This window comes from Triturus cristatus, chromosome 10 (genome assembly GCF_964204655.1).
Source record: "Triturus cristatus chromosome 10, aTriCri1.1, whole genome shotgun sequence".
NCBI classification, from domain to species: Eukaryota; Metazoa; Chordata; class Amphibia; order Caudata; family Salamandridae; genus Triturus; species Triturus cristatus.
Window position 1 is genome coordinate 1,141,933,073 of NC_140593.1, and position 17,403 is coordinate 1,141,950,475.

The 17,403-nt window shown below is 49.8% G+C and overlaps 1 protein-coding gene across 2 annotated transcripts in view; it reads right to left on the bottom strand.

Moving 5' to 3' along the window:
* The window catches only part of LOC146796768 (uncharacterized), a 251,019-nt gene that overhangs the window by 51,201 nt on the left and 182,415 nt on the right, over positions 1-17,403 (bottom strand). The window contains exon 9 of one of the 2 annotated variants that reach the window (XM_085629469.1): positions 4,023-4,176. In XM_085629469.1, the coding sequence (XP_085485595.1) occupies positions 4,023-4,176 (154 nt within the window). Of the gene's footprint in view, positions 1-3,994; positions 4,177-17,403 lie in introns of both variants that reach the window. The other variant, XM_085629470.1, reaches the window with a different exon arrangement.

The window sequence follows — 17,403 nt, forward strand, 5'->3', positions numbered from 1 at the left end:
CATGGCAAGCTATTCTTCCCAAGGATCACTACTTCTGCCTTGTCGGTGTTGAGTTTTGAGACAGTTGGCTTTCATCCAGTTAGCGACTTCGGTCATGCTGGCAGTGAACTTGTTTCATCTGTTGGGCAGTCTTGTCCAAGATGGAGAGTATGAGATGCGAGTCATCAGAGCAGGAGAGGATGTTGATGTTGAGTGCACAGATGACATTGGCCAGATGAATCATGTATGTGTTGAAGATGGTGGGACTGAGCGATGAACATTGAGGCACTCCACAGATGAACCTGCAGGCCTCCGCGGAGTGAGATGCCAGGCCTCTACCCGTTAAGAAGGAACAGATCTAGCAGAGAGCGAGTCCTTGATGCCAGTCTTCTGCTGGCACCTGATGAGGACGGGGAGTGAGACAGTGTCAAATACTGCAGAGAATGAGGACTGCCGTCTCTCCTCAGTCAAGGATCATATGGATATCATCTCTGGTGGCGATGAGTGCTGTTTATGTACTATGGTTGGGCCAGAATCCGGCCACTGAGGAACTGGTTGTTGCTGAAATGGTCGGTGAGTCATTTGATAAGCTTCTGCTAGACCTGGACTGCGTAAGGTAGGAGGGAGATGGTTTTGTGTTTCCAGGAGTTTGGAAATGTAGCTGAGTCAATGGAGTTATTGAGGATGGGTGTTGCTGCTTCACTGATCAGGAGGAGTCCTTTTGTGAAGGCGTGTTGTGGGCAAGAGTTGGATGGGGCCCCTGAGCTCAGGAGGTTCTTGATAGCTTTTGGCAGGTTGCTGGTGTGCTGGACCGGTGCACGGAGAGTGCGGAAACCCTGTCCTTTTCTGTGTTTTTTTCCAACTGTGGCGGGTAGGTCTAGCGGTGGTAGGTCTGTATTGATGCGGAATGGGTTTGTCAAAACTGACAAGGGCGGGGTCAGCCCATGTCAAAGGAGCTGGCTTGTCACCTATGGTGCTGTTGATGCAGGAGTAAATCGGACCCAATAGGTGTCTGGCAGCATGGGTGGGTATGGTAACGTGTTGGGTTTAAGCAGGTGCATAGCCCTGACCCCCCTGGGACTTTTCTGTGCCTGGTCCGTCATTTTGGACCCAGCTTCTGCCTTACTCCATTTAACATGGAGGAAGCTTTTACATGTGCCTTCTCATGCACTCCCATCTCCCACCCCAACACGCCACCGGCTCACCCAAAGAAACCACCTGCTCACGTCAACATTGACCAACCACTATTAACATAGCACGCCAAACTAACATGCATGTACCTTAAGACCCGCTCGCTCAACATGCCATGGAGATATGGGACCTGCTGCGAGAGAATGCTCCAGACCTCCTCGTCCTCACAGAAACATGACTGAACGCTTCCTCTGCACCAGAGATCGCCACCGGCTTGAAACACACCAGACGAGATCGTCCGCACAAGCCTGGAAGCGGAGTTTCCAAAGACACCCCCACCAGCTATATAGAACACCTTACTTCAAGCTGCGTATCACAGCCAACTTCTCCTTGAGCAGAACCCTCGGATACAGGTTACCAGGACCACAACAACTTCACCAGTGACATCAGGGAATTTGTCACACCTCTCTTTAAGCACTCTAGCACCTTCATCCTCCTCAAAAACCTGAACTTTTCCCTAGAAGACCGCACCACCCTAACTTTAGGGCCGTTATGGGAAACCTCAGCTTCTTGTGCACATAAGCCCTGCCCGAGAATGCAATATTACTCCGCAAAGCAGAGGGTAATGTTTACAAAATGTGACTGACCATTAGGTGTGCTCCAGACTTAATCAGCTCAGTCTAATGCAGGAGTCTTAAAACTGGGGGCCAGGCCCCCTTAGGGGGGCCTCAAGTGTTCCCAAGGTGGGTGCGGCAGTAAGCCGCTTGGTAATGGACCATCACTAACATCTTTTGTCGTTTATATCCTGGCTGGGAGAAGGTGTCACAAGGGAAGGGACCCCAAATATTCTTCAAAACCCCAACCCCTATTTCCAATAATCACACAGTGGATACGTTTACATGTTAGTAAGGCCTGCCGCACCAGAGTAGTATGTTTAGCAATCATGTATCTAGTTGCATTTTTAAAATGGTGAAAAAACATCATCGCAATCTTTAAATTGGTCTAAAAATATTTAAACATTGCCAATTTTATAGAATAATTGTGAAAAATTCTGAGAGGAGCCTGATGATTTTTTTACCCCATGGGGGGAGGGGAGCCGCATTAAAAAGTTTGAAGACCACTGGTCTAATGTATGTGCCATTTCAGCACATGTTCTGGGGAGTGTTTCTATTAATACTCTTAGAGGGCTGCTCTTGTTCAATGATGCTGCCACCTGGTGGAGCCTAGAGGACCAGCGGGCTATAGTCCCTGTTAGAGAAAGCCATTCTGCGTAAGTCTGGGGGGGGTGAACTCTGCTTTGCTCGCGGAGTTTAAAAAAACTCCGCCCGAGATTTTTCCTCGTTCGCGATCGCCAACATCAAGTTGGCAAGCACGAGCGTGGAAAATCAAACTCCCGGCGAGATCTCTCAACGCAGGCAGTCACATTTCTCATTGCTAGTGGTCGCGTATACTCGCGACCACTCGCTATGAGAAACCGTCCGTTCGCGTTGAGAAAGCTGCAGCTCGAGGAAAAATCTACTCAAGTGGCAGAAAGGAAGCAGCGTCCGCTTGGGCTGTGCATGGTGCCGTTTGCGATGATTGCACAGTGCGGACAAGCAGCCGGCACTGAAAATCATCGCGAACAGCATTTATCTAAAGAAACTTTGCCGCATGTGGTTTTTTTTGCACTTTGCGGAGAGTTCCGCACAGTGGAACTCCGCCCAGGCTTAAGTCTGCAGCACTGCCAGCCTGGGCTCCATATTTCAGGGTTCAAACCCATTGGGTGACCAGAACAGCAAGGCTGATGATGCTGTGCTCTAGAACACCCCGTCATGCCAAGATGTAGATGCATGTGATTGTCTCAGAGGAATCAATGAAAGTGATTTTGCCACCTTATTTTCTAAACACCCCATTTGCAGAGAAGAGGGAACTGAGGCACAGGGAGATAGTTATTTTCTCACAATCAGGTGAAGAGTCATGATTAAGGTTCACCCAGGACACAACAAAAACACACATCAAGCTGGAGGGCAGGGGGCTGCTTTCAGGGCTGGAGTGACAACTCACTCGCCACACCATCCACAGACCAGCCCCGAAGGAGAAGCACACCATTTGCCTAAAGGCACATACATGGTTTGCTGTGTGCCTAGGTTATTTTACACACCATGAGCATTCTGTGGGTTTCTCTTCAAAACTGCCTGTAAAACCTATGGATACTTAGCACATGTATGTAGAATATAATGTCTCAAATATTATTCCAAGGTGAGAAGCTCCATAACAACCGACATGACTGCTGAGGGATGACTCCATGTCATCCCTCATGTAGCCCTGGTTTTAAACCAAAGCACTTTGCATTCTGGGACATGTAGTTTCACATATACCATTATAGACATGGCCCTGCAAGTTCAGGAATGCGAAGTGCTATTGGCTAGAACATCACAGTGGCTGACGCTGCTGTACGTGACGTGGGCACCTGCCACCCAGCGGCCCATTGAGAATGGCCAGAGTTCAAGGCGCACACACACCCAATGCAGTGCTTAATTTGTGAAATATTAAGTGCCAGGGCTCTCGTCAGAAGCCCACAGCAGCTCGCACCACACATTTACCCTGCTACGCTGCCAATTGATAGTAACAACACAACTACCAACCATCGCACTCGTACAAGTGTGACAATTCTGACTATTTCAGGCCTCCAAAGCTATAAGAATGGCTTGGGCGGTAGGACATAGTAATTATTTTTATGTATATTAAATTAATAATTGCCTGTTGTTGTGTTCATCTCTAAATTAGCCAGACAGCGCCACCTTGTGGCAGACTGTCACAAGAGCCGGTGTTGACAATTAAGTGCCGGTTGCGATCACCGAAAACCACCAGCTCAAATTAAGCACTGCCAATAAGTGAGACTCACACGGCTTGCGGCAGGTCCACTAACGTACCGGTGACTGAGCACTCAGTTGGTGCAGGATGGGGAACGGCGTCCACTGAATGGGTTCCATGGGCCAGCTAGACACCGAGATGGCGCTGGCTTTGCCCGAGTCGACCATGGGATCGTTGAAGCTGCTGCAGCTGGTCTCCCAGTCGGAGTGAAATCTGCAAGAAGAAAAAGAGAAAAAAACACGACCCTGCGTGTTGTTAACGCGTCTGCACAGCTGTTGCCTTAATTATGCTTACACTTCCTAAATGTGTCACACATTCGCAGCAGAGGAGCTCGGTGCCAGACTGTGGACGAGACCTCCCTTTCCAGAGCCTTCCGCAGCGCACCAAGGTGGTTCGCAAGACAGCATTGGAAGGAAAGTGCAAAACAAGCATTGGCAAAGCCAGCAAATCCAGTTTTGTGTTTTTACTGAAAAGCTTTTGCGTGTTTAAATAAAGACGTATTTGTGTTTTATATATGTAACAGCATAGTTGTGGAAGGAAGCTTAGACATTTTAAGTGTAAAACAGACAACAGGGAGCATCTATTTATTGTGTTAGTAATTATTCCAGGATTAATTCGCATAAACCTTTGTTTTTTTTTATTTCGGTTGGGCGAGCGGAGGAGGGCCTGTGGCTGTGGTATGCAGAGTAATGGCCAGTGTCGATATCGTTCCTTGTCTCCTCTCAGTGTGTTTTTTTGCTCTGTATTACAAAGTACACAACTGCCTTGCAAACTTTCTAGGATGCTGCAAGGAAGAGAGACACGTGCATGGCTGTCCTTGGGCATGGGCAAGCTGGGCCCAGGTGGCCAATATTTCGAGGGGCGCAGCAGGGAGCCGATTAACTTAATGTCATGCAAACAGAAGCTCGTCCATCCCACTTGGTTTCAACCGGTCCAGTTAACCCCTTCAGTGCCACGCCCTTTCCCCCTCCTGTGCCGGGCGTTGCACTAGTGGGTGGGGTTCATGACGAGATAGTCTCGTCATGGGCACAGCGCAACCGTGCTCCATGACGAGACTATCTCGTCATGGGCACTGAAGAGGTTAAAGAATTTGTTATCACACCTTAATGTAACTCAGTGTCATTGTTAGAACCCCATCGACCTCCTGCGTCACACCGCTACGACCCCCCCGCCCTCACAACACCAAGGGGTAGATTTCCAAACATTTCACGCTGGGTTAGCGTCCCAAAACCAGCACAACATTTTTTGGGGGGAATTTACTTTCAAGTAGAGCAAAGCAGAGCGAAACACTGCTTTGCGTTACTTAGCACCAAGAGTGTAGACGGGGTTTAACACCAAATTTTAACGCCACTTCAAAGGAGGCGCTAACAGGAGAAATGTTTTTATTTCTCCTTTGTTTTCCGACTTTGCATGCGTGCAGCACTGTGCAGCACACATACAAAGTGGGAAAAGCTTATGGTAGAATTAGGCACACACCCTAGTACTATGGCGCAAAGGTGTGTGCCTGGGGCAAGGCAGCTAAAATCAGCGCCGGCGCGAGGGAGAGAGCCATATCTCTGGAGATATGTCACTCTCCTGCTCCCTCCCTGCCACGCAAAGCAGCGCAGCCTCTTTGGGTGCTGTGCTGCTTTGCGTGTATTTTTTGAAAATGTGCCCCTACATTTTCTTTACGCCCAGGGTGCTGTCCTGGTCAATCCGATGTAGGGCCAGCCCTGGACATGTTTATTCCCCTGTCCAGTTGTTCCCAGGTAGAGAAGCTCCCCGAGGAAGTGTGATGGAGCCCTGTCCGCAAAGTGTCTTTGTACTCGATGGATGCACTACGAGGCCACAGTACCTTAGTTTTACATTAGTGCATGGTATGTACTATTGTGCATGTGGAAAGGCCTTTGTATGGCGGCAATTCAGAATGAACTAAACTTTCCCTGGACCTGACCTACCAACCTATGACTTTCACAAGTTAGCAGGAGTACTGTTGGACTACTTTCTGAATCCCTGATGTCCATTAATCCGGAAAAGCAAGTCAAATAGTCATCATGGCTCGACTGATGAGCCGACGCTGCATGTCTCACAGTGGAGACCCCAGAGTAGTCACAACCCTTTGGGAGACAGACCTAGAACAGAAAGACAGCCACAACTTTAAATGAATTGCAGCAGCCCCCCTGGAGCAGTCAGTCGAGGCTGCCCCACCATTTTCCAAGGTGTGTTGTGTTGAACATTGGTATGTGCGTAGCTATATTTTGTGCATTTACATAGCGATTTACTACTATTTGTAGGGTCCACTGGTGCCTACAGAATCTGGGGCCCCTCCTGGTTCTGTGGTACTCATTGACTGAAGTCAGACTGTTGGCTGCCATTTTCTTTGGTTGTGGTTTGTTTTGTTTAGAGGACAGCCCTGTTGAGCGGTGGTGTGTGAGGGAAGAGTGATGTGCATGGGATGCGAGTGGCTTGTGATGTTAGAGTGATGTGCATAAATGCGAGTGGAGGATAGTGATGCGCATGGATGCAAATGGAGGGTAGAGTGATGTGCATGGGATGCGAGTGGAGGGTAGAGTGATGTGCATGTATGCAAGTGGAGGGTAGAGTGATGTGCATGGGATGCGAGCGGCTTGTGAGGGTAGAGTGATGTGCATGGGATGCGAGTGGAGGGTAGAGTGATGTGCATGGATGTGAGTGGCTTGTGAGGGTAGAGTGATGTGCATGGGATACGAGTGACTTGAGATGTGCATGGATGTGAGTAGAAGGATGTGCATGGCTGCGAGTGGCTTGTGAGGGTAGAGTGATGTGCATGGGATGCGAGTGGAGGGTAGAGTGATGTGCATGGATGTGAGTGGCTTGTGAGGGTAGAGTGATGTGCATGGGATACGAGTGACTTGAGATGTGCATGGATGTGAGCGGAGGATAGAGTGGTGCGCATGGATGCAAATGGAGGGTAGAGTGATGTGCATGTGATGCGAGTGGAGGGTAGAGTGATGTGCATGGGACGCAAGTGGAGGGTAGAGTGATGTGCATGGGATGCGAGTGGCTTGTGAGGGTAGAGGGATGTGCATGGATGCGAGTGGCTTGTGAGGGTAGGGCGATGTGCATGGGATGCGAGTGGAGGGTAGAGTGATGTGCATGAACGTGAGTCCCTAGTGAAGGTAGAGTGATGTGATTGGATGTGAGTGAAGGTTTGAGTGATGTGCATGGGATGTGAGTGGAGGGTAGAGTGATGTGCCTGGGGTGCAAGTGGCTTGTGAGGGTACAGTGATGTGAATGGATGCGAGTGGAGGGTAGAAAGATGTGCATAGATGAGAGTGGCTTGTGAGGGTAGAGTGATGTGCATGGATGCAAGTGGCATGTGAGGGTAGAGTGATGGGCATGGATGCAAGTGGCATGTGAGGGAAGAGTGATAGGCATGGATGCAAGTGGCTTGTGAGGGTAGAGTGATGTACATGGAAGCAAGTGGCATGTGAGGGTAGAGTGATGGGCATGGATGCAAGTGGCATGTGAGGGAAGAGTCATGGGCATGGATGCAAGTGGCTTGTGAGGGTAGAGTGATGTGCATGGGATGCGAGCGGCTTGTGAGGGTAGAGGGATGTGCATGGATGTGAGTAGAAGGATGTGCATGGCTGCGAGTGGCTTGTGAGGGTAGAGTGATGTGCATGGGATGCGAGTGGAGGGTAGAGTGATGTGCATGGATGTGAGTGGCTTGTGAGGGTAGAGTGATGTGCATGGGATACGAGTGACTTGAGATGTGCATGGATGTGAGCGGAGGATAGAGTGATGCGCATGGATGCAAATGGAGGGTAGAGTGATGTGCATGTGATGCGAGTGGAGGGTAGAGTGATGTGCATGGGATGCAAGTGGAGGGTAGAGTGATGTGCATGGGATGCGAGTGGCTTGTGAGGGTAGAGGGATGTGCATGGATGCGAGTGGCTTGTGAGGGTAGGGCGATGTGCATGGGATGCGAGTGGAGGGTAGAGTGATGTGCATGAACGTGAGTCCCTTGTGAAGGTAGAGTGATGTGATTGGATGTGAGTGAAGGTTTGAGTGATGTGCATGGGATGTGAGTGGAGGGTAGAGTGATGTGCCTGGGGTGCAAGTGGCTTGTGAGGGTACAGTGATGTGAATGGATGCGAGTGGAGGGTAGAAAGATGTGCATAGATGAGAGTGGCTTGTGAGGGTAGAGTGATGTGCATGGATGCAAGTGGCATGTGAGGGTAGAGTGATGGGCATGGATGCAAGTGGCATGTGCGGGAAGAGTGATAGGCATGGATGCAAGTGGCTTGTGAGGGTAGAGTGATGTACATGGAAGCAAGTGGCATGTGAGGGTAGAGTGATGGGCATGGATGCAAGTGGCATGTGAGGGAAGAGTCATGGGCATGGATGCAAGTGGCTTGTGAGGGTAGAGCGATGTGCATAGATGCAAGTGGCTTGTGAGGGTAGAGTGATGTGCATTGATACAAGTGGAGGTTAGAGTGAAGTGCATGGATGCAAGTGGCATGTGAGAGTAGAGTGATGCACATGGATGCGAGTGGCTTGTGAGGGTAGAGTGATGAGCATCGATGCGAGTGGAGGGTAGAGTGATGTGCATGGATGTGAGTTGCTTGTGAGGGTAGAGTGATGTGCATGGTATGCGAGTGGCTTGTGATGTGCATGGATGCGAGTGGAGGATAGAGTAATGCGCATGGATGCAAATGGAGGGTAGAGTGAGGTGCATGGGATGCGAGTGGAGGGTAGAGTGATGTGCATGGGACGTAAGTGGTTTGTGAGGGTAGAGTGATGTGCATTGATGCAAGTGGAGGTTAGAGTGAAGTGCATGGATGCAAATAGCATGTGAGAGTAGAATAATGCAAATGGATGCAAGTGGCTTGTGAGGGTAGAGTGATGTGCATGGATGCGAGTAGAGGGTAGAAGGTTGTGCATGGATGAGAGTAGCTTGTGAGAGTAGAGTGAAGTGACTTATGAGGGTAGAGTGATGCGCATGGGATGCGAGTGGCTTGTAATGGTAGAGTGATGTCCATGGACGCAAGTGCAGGGTAGAGTGATGTGCATGGAGGTGGGTGGCTTGTGAGGTTACAGTGATGTGCATGGACGTGAATGACTTGTGATGGTAGAGTGATGTGATTGGATGCGAGTGAAGGTTTGAGTGATGTGCATGGGATCTGAGTGGAGGGTAGAGTGATGTGACTGTGGTGCACGTGGCTTGTGAGGGTAGAGTGATGTGCATGGATGCAAGTGGCATGTGAGGGTAGAGTGATGGGCATGAATGCAAGTGGCATGTGAGGGTAGAGTGATGGGCATGGATGCAAGTGGCATGTGAGGGTAGAGTCATGGGCATGGATGCGAGTGGCATGTGAGAGTAGAGGGATGCACATGGATGCGAGTGGCTTGTGAGGGTAGAGTGATGTGCATGGATGCGGGTGGAGGGTAGAGTGATGTGCATGGATGCAAGTGGAGGGTAGAGTGATGTGCATGGGATGCGAGCGGCTTGTGAGGGTAGAGGGATGTGCATGGCTGCGAGTGGCTTGTGAGGGTAGAGTGATGTGCATGGGATGCGAGTGGAGGGTAGAGTGATGTGCATGGATGTGAGTGGCTTGTGAGGGTAGAGTGATGTGCATGGGATGCGAGTGACTTGATATGTGCATGGATGTGAGCGGAAGATAGAGTGATGCGCATGGATGCAAATGGAGGGTAGAGTGATGTGCATGGGATGCGAGTGGAGGGTAGAGTGATGTGCATGGGACGCAAGTGGAGGGTAGAGTGATGTGCATGGGATGCGAGTGGCTTGTGAGGGTAGAGGGATGTGCATGGATGCGAGTAGATGGATGTGCATGGTTGCGAGTGGCTTGTGAGGGTAGGGCGATGTGCATGGGATGCGAGTGGAGGGTAGAGTGATGTGCATGAACGTGAGTCCCTTGTGAAGGTAGAGTGATGTGATTGGATGTGAGTGAAGGTTTGAGTGATGTGCATGGGATGTGAGTGGAGGGTAGAGTGATGTGCCTGGGGTGCAAGTGGCTTGTGAGGGTAGAGTGATGTGAATGGATGCGAGTGGAGGGTAGAAAGATGTGCATAGATGAGAGTGGCTTGTGAGGGTGGAGTGATGTGCATGGATGCAAGTGGCATGTGAGGGTAGAGTGATGGGCATGGATGCAAGTGGCATGTGAGGGAAGAGTGATAGGCATGGATGCAAGTGGCTTGTGAGGGTAGAGTGATGTACATGGATGCAAGTGGCATGTGAGGGTAGAGTGATGGGCATGGATGCAAGTGGCATGTGAGGGAAGAGTCATGGGCATGGATGCAAGTGGCTTGTGAGGGTAGAGCGATGTGCATAGATGCAAGTGGCTTGTGAGGGTAGAGTGATGTGCATTGATACAAGTGGAGGTTAGAGTGAAGTGCATGGATGCAAGTGGCATGTGAGAGTAGAGTGATGCACATGGATGCGAGTGGCTTGTGAGGGCAGAGTGATGAGCATGGATGCGAGTGGAGGGTAGAGTGATGTGCATGGATGTGAGTTGCTTGTGAGGGTAGAGTGATGTGCATGGTATGCGAGTGGCTTGTGATGTGCATGGATGCGAGTGGAGGATAGAGTAATGCGCATGGATGCAAATGGAGGGTAGAGTGAGGTGCATGGGATGCGAGTGGAGGGTAGAGTGATGTGCATGGGACGTAAGTGGTTTGTGAGGGTAGAGTGATGTGCATTGATGCAAGTGGAGGTTAGAGTGAAGTGCATGGATGCAAGTAGCATGTGAGAGTAGAATAATGCACATGGATGCAAGTGGCTTGTGAGGGTAGAGTGATGTGCATGGATGCGAGTAGAGGGTAGAAGGTTGTGCATGGATGAGAGTAGCTTGTGAGAGTAGAGTGAAGTGACTTATGAGGGTAGAGTGATGTGCATGGGATGCGAGTGGCTTGTAATGGTAGAGTGATGTCCATGGACGCAAGTGCAGGGTAGAGTGATGTGCATGGATGTGGGTGGCTTGTGAGGTTACAGTGATGTGCATGGACATGAATGACTTGTGAAGGTAGAGTGATGTGATTGGATGCGAGTGAAGGTTTGAGTGATGTGCATGGGATCTGAGTGGAGGGTAGAGTGATGTGACTGTGGTGCACGTGGCTTGTGAGGGCAGAGTGATGTACATGGATGCAAGTGGCATGTGAGGGTAGAGTGATGGGCATGGATGCAAGTGGCATGTGAGGGTAGAGTCATGGGCATGGATGCAAGTGGCTTGTGAGGATAGGGTGATGTGCATGGATGCAAGTGGCTTGTGAGGGTAGAGTGATGTGCATTGATGCAAGTGGAGGTTAGAGTGAAGTGCATGGATGCGAGTGGCATGTGAGAGTAGAGGGATGCACATGGATGCGAGTGGCTTGTGAGGGTAGAGTGATGTGCATGGATGCGAGTGAAGGGTAGATGGTTGTGCATGGATGAGAGTAGCTTGTGAGAGTAGAGTCATGTGCATGGGATGCGAGTGGAGGGTAGAGTGATGTGCATGGATGTGAGTGACTTGTGAGGGTAGAGTGATGTGCATGGGATGCGAGTGGAGGGTAGAGTGATGTGCATGGGTGTGAGTGGCTTGTGAGGGTAGAGTGCTGTGCATGGATGCAAGTGGCTTGTGAGGGTACAGTGATGTGCATGGATGTGAGTGACTTGTGAGGGTAGAGTGATGGGCATGGATGCAAGTGGCTTGTGAGGGTAGAGTGATGTGCATGGATGCGAGTGGATGGTAGAACGTTTTGCATGGATGAGAGTAGCTTGTGAGAGTAGAGTGATGTGCATGGGATGCGAGTGGAGGGTAGAGTGATGTGCATGGATGTGAGTTGCTTGTGAGGGTAGAGTGATATGCATGGGATGCGAGTGGAGGGTAGAGTGATGTGCATGGATGTGAGTGGCTTGTGAGGGTAGAGTGCTGTGCATGGATGCAAGTGGCTTGTGAGGGTACAGTGATGTGCATGGATGTGAGTGACTTGTGAGGGTAGAGTGATGGGCATGGATGCAAGTGGCTTGTGAGGGGAGAGTGATGGGCATGGATGTGTTTTGCTTGTGAGCGTACAGTGATGTGCATGGGATGCGAATGGAGGGTAGAGTGATGTGCATGGATGTGAGTGACTTGTGAGGGTAGAGTGATGGGCATGGATGCAAGTGGCTTGTGAGGGGAGAGTGATGGGCATGGATGTGTTTTGCTTGTGAGCGTACAGTGATGTGCATGGGATGCGAATGGAGGGTAGAGTGATGTGCATGGATGTGAGTGGCCTGTGAGGGTAGTGTGATGTGCATAGATGCAAGTGGAGGGTAGAGTGATGTCCATGGATGCGGGTGGCATGTGAGGGGAGAGTAATGGGCATGGAGGCAAGTGGCTTGTGAGGGCAGAATGATGTGCATCGATGCTAGTGGCTTGTGAGGGTAGAATGAGGTGCATGGATGCAAGTGGAGGGTAGAGTGATGTCCATGGATCCGGGTGCCTTGTCAGTGTAGAGTAATGAGCATAGATGCAAGTGGCCTGTGAGGGTACAGCGATGTGCATAGATGCAAGTGGTTTGTGAGGGTAGAGTGATGTGCACTGATGCGAGTGGAGGTTAGAGTGATGTGCCTGGATGCGAGTGGCACGTGAGAGTAGTGTGATGCACATGGATGCGAGTGGAGGGTAGAGTGATGTGCATGGATGTGAGTGGAGGATAGAAGGTTGTGCATGGATGAGAGTAGCTTGTGAGAGTAGAGTGAAGTGACTTATGAGGGTAGAGTGATGTGCATGGGATGCGAGTGGCTTGTAATGGTAGAGTGATGTCCATGGACGCAAGTGCAGGGTAGAGTGATGTGCATGGATGTGGGTGGCTTGTGAGGTTACAGTGATGTGCATGGATGTGAGTGACTTGTGGGGGTACAGTGATGGGCTTGGATGCGAGTGGCTTGTGAGGGTAGAGTGATGTGCATGGATGTGAGTGGCTTGTGAGGGTACAGTGATGTGCATAGATGCAAGTGGCTTGTGAGGGTAGAGTGATGGGCATGGATGTGGGTTGCTTGTGAGGGTACAGTGATGTGCATTGGGTGCGAATGGAGGGTAGAGTGAGGTGCATGGATATGAGTGGCTTATGAGGGTAGTGTGATGTACATGGATGCTAGTGGAGAGTAGAGTGATGTCTATGGATGTGGGTGGCATTTGAGGGTAGGGTAATGGGCAAGGATGCGAGTGGCATGTGAGGGTAGATTGATGTACATGGATGTGAGTGGCTTGTGAGGGTAGAGTGATGTGCATGGATGCAAGTGGCTTGTGAGGGTAGAGTGATGTGCATTGATGCAAGTGGAGGTTAGAGTGAAGTGCATGGATGCAAGTAGCATGTGAGAGTAGAATAATGCACATGGATGCAAGTGGCTTGTGAGGGTAGAGTGATGTGCATGGATGCGAGTAGAGGGTTGTGCATGGATGAGGGTAGCTTGTGAGAGTAGAGTGATGTGCATGGAAGCAAATGACTTATGAGGGTAGAGTGTTGTGCATGGATGTGAGTGGCTTGTGAGGGTAGAATGATGTGCACGTATGCAAGTGGCTTCTGAGGGTACAGCGATGTGCATGGATGCAAGTGGCTTGTGAGGGTAGAGTGATGTGCATTGATGCAAGTGGAGGTTAGAGTGAAGTGCATGGATGCAAGTAGCATGTGAGAGTAGAATAATGCACATGGATGCAAGTGGCTTGTGAGGGTAGAGTGATGTGCATGGATGCGAGTAGAGGGTAGAAGGTTGTGCATGGATGAGAGTAGCTTGTGAGAGTAGAGTGATGTGCATGGAAGCAAATGACTTATGAGGGTAATGTGATGTGCATGGATGTGAGTGGCTTGTGAGGGTAGAATGATGTGCACGGATGCAAGTGGCTTCTGAGGGTACAGCAATGTGCATGGATGCAAGTGGCTTGTGAGGGTAGAGTGATGTGCATTGATGTGAGTGAAGGTTAGAGTGATGTGCCTGGATGCGGGTGGCATGTGAGAGTAGTGTGATGCACATGGATGCAAGTGGCTTGTGAGGGTTGAATGATGCACATGGATGCTAGTGGAGGGTAGAGTGATGTGCATGGATGTGAGTGGAGGATAGAAGGTTGTGCATGGATGAAAGTAGCTTGTGAGAGTAGAGTAATGTGCATGGATGCAAGTGACTTATGAGGGTAGAGTGATGTGCATGGGATGCGAGTGGAGGGTAGAGTGATGTGCATGGGATGCGAGTGACTTGTGATGGTAGAGTGATGTGCATGGATGTAAGTGGCTTGTGAGGGTACAGTCATGTGCTTGGATGCGAGTGGCTTGTGAGGGTACAGTGATGGTCATGGATGCAAGTGGCTTGTGACGGTAGAGTGATGGGCATGGATGTGAGTCTCTTGTGAGGGTACAGCGATGTGCATGGGATGCGAATGGAGAGTAGAGTGAGGTTCATGGATGTGAGTGGCTTATGAGGGTAGTGTGAGGTGCATGGATGCTCCTGGGGGGTAGAGGGATGTCCATGGATCTGGGTGGCATGTGAGGGTAGGACAATAGGCAATTATGCGAGTGGCATGTGAGGGTAGAGTGATGCACATGGATGCAAGTGGCTTGTGAGGGTAGTGTAATTTGCATGGATGCAAGTGGCTTGTGAGGGTAGAGTGATGCACATGGATGCAAGTGGAGGGTAGAGTGAGGTGCATGGGATGTAAGTGGAGGGTAGAGTGATGTGCATGGGATGCAAGTGGAGGGTAGAGTGATGTGCATGGGATGTAAGTGGAGAGTAGAGTGATTTGCATGGGTTGAGAGTGGAGGATAGAGTGATGTGCATGGATGCAAGGGGCAAAAGACCACACTATGTGTTTAGTTCTGCTGGACTGTATGATTGTCCAATAATTGGCTTTGAGTGGCTTATATGTTTTGAGGTATGACAGCCTCATGACTTGAGTGCCTTCTTCCCTGGCCACATCTTGGGCAAGGTGGATCTATGATGCCTGTCTTTTTTGCCTACTCCAGGTCCAACCTGCTATCCCCCACACCCAGTGTGTCTCTTTAGTGGACATGGGGGTGTAGTAGCCTACCCCTGGCCCATAATGGGCATGGAGAGACATAGGCCTCTGGATTCTGTGTCAGATCTTTGCGTTCAGTAGAGCTTTAGTCTGTCCATCTCCTATCGCTTTGTTTTGGGGTGTGAGCTTTGATCCGGTCTCTCTTTGGGCTTGTTGGGGGTCGATGATTCTGGTCTTCCTGTCTCCTTCCCAAAGTTAGTTGGGTTATGTGATGCTCATGCTCTAGTAGACCAGCTCTTCTCTTCGGGCTTGGGGCTGGTGTTGGGCTTGCTATACTTGCTTTTGCTGAGGATTTGGCTTGGTGTTCTGTCTTTGCTTTCCTTTCTTTGCTCTGGTGAGCGGTTATGTGTAAAGGGTGTTTTGGGGCTTTGGTAGCTTGTTTGCACTCATTTATTTTTCTTGTTCTGTAAGCTTTGCAGAGAAATTTGGTGAATGGGGCTGTTTTCTCCTGTTGGCAAGTTGGCACACTTTTGTGGTTCCTGGTGTGGGCATCCTGGTGCCTGCCGATCCATGGTTCTCCTTTGTTGGACTGCGGTGTCTATTTAGGTGCTTGACGGGTGTTGGTGGTGTCCCTTCAATTTTTCTGCGTCTTGGTGCCTAGTTAGACTGCTTTTTGTCTCCTATTGTGGTAATTTTTGGACCTGTGGCGGTTCTTTTCTTGGTTCATTGATGCCAGCGAGCCTCTGGTGGCCCTTTTTGCATTTGGATGTGGCTCTCTGTGGAGGGTGGGCCTGGGGTCGAATTTAGGTTTGCCTGGGTTGTCTTGCCTCCCTTTCTTCTGGGATTTGGGAATTCGGGTGGGACTTGTAAAAGTCCTTGGTACGTGTGATGGATGGCTTCGCGGACTGCACTAGAGTGGGATGCTCTGGTAAGTTGTTCTCCTTGGTCGAGTTTCACGCCGCTTTCAGATGGTTCAGGTCATGGGTTCAGGTCCCCTTGTGGTTATCGTTGCTCACCCTAGTTGCATTTGTATGTTCTTCCTCGTGTCCTGGATTCTGGAGGAGACTGGGATGGAGGAAGTTCAGTTCCTTTCAGAGCCACGCCTTATCACTCTTCTCTTCTTGCCTCTGCCTGTTGTGCTGTTTCTTTGGGCATGTTGTGTTGGTGCTGTTGGTGGCCTTGTTGGGTGCCTTCTGCTTCACTTCATGTTTTACACTGATTTGCTTCGGGGTTGTGTCTAGTGTAAGGGTATTGCTTCTGATTGGGGTTTCCTTTCCTAGGTATTGATGCTCACCCCTCTTTCCTGATGTATCACTGCAGGGTGTTTTCAGTTCTCATTCTATTTTCCTGGAAGCAGGATGGGGGAGGCTGCTGCCTCTTGTCTTTCCTGACCCATCTTGTCTCTGTGACCCTAGTGAGCTTCTCTCTTTGGATTGTCTCACCTTAGACCGGCCTAATGGTGTTCTCCTGTGCAGCGTTTGACTCTGAAGCTGCCTGGGCACTTGTGTGCTCAGTCGCTGTGGTGGTTCTTTTGGGATCCAAGTCTTGGCAGGGTTTGTTCACTGTCCTCTGCTTTTCATGGGGTGTTTTTGGTAGTCTTTGGTCATTCCCCTTTTCTCTGCTGCAGTTGGCCTTTTAGTGCTGTCTCTTGTGCTGTTCTTCCTTAACTCCTTTCTGTTCCCTGTGCCTGGACTCTAGGGCTGTCACTATCCGCTACTTGGACTTGTTTTGACCTTCTTTGGTTTGTCTGGCTTGTGCAGGGCCAGTTGGGCTTCCATCTCGATGGCTGGGGCCGCATGCCTGCTTGTGTCTTGGGCAGCATCCTCTAGCTGGCTCCCTCTCTAAGTTGGCCATGGGTTCTTGTTGGTCCCTGGATTGTTGGTTACTTTTGTTTACTCCTGTAGCCTTTCCACCTATAACACTGTGCTCTTGCTTCTGCCGACCTCTTGTGTTATTTATAGGCAGGGCCACTGGAATTATGTAGCAGAGGAAAAGGTAAATTATGTGGCGTAATGCGGCAAATTATGTGATAATATTACTGTGTTATTGTCTTTTTGTCACATGTTAACACCGTCTGGGAAAATATTTCACTTTATTAGTACCAATTTAAACAAGCAACTGCAAGATGACCAGTCAACATTGCGCAAGGGCCTTCTAATGTACAGGAACACGTGTCGCTATGTTTTTAGTAACTTTTGATCCATTAGAGCTAGAAACAATTTATTTGTGTTAAAATCTGCAGATTATGCAACAGATGATGGATTGTGTGCAAAGGCAGGAAACTCATAACTATGTGAAAAGGCTGCAGCATCTTGTAATTCCAGTGGACCTGCTTAAAGTTTTCAGGGTTCAGGCTTACTATTTTGATATATACCCTAATTTAGTAAGGTCTAAGACAAGGGGAGAGGGTGTAGCCTAACGGTTAGGGCGCTCAACCTCAAATCAGGGGAACCAGGTTCGAGTCTCGGCAACTATGCTCAACATCCTGTGA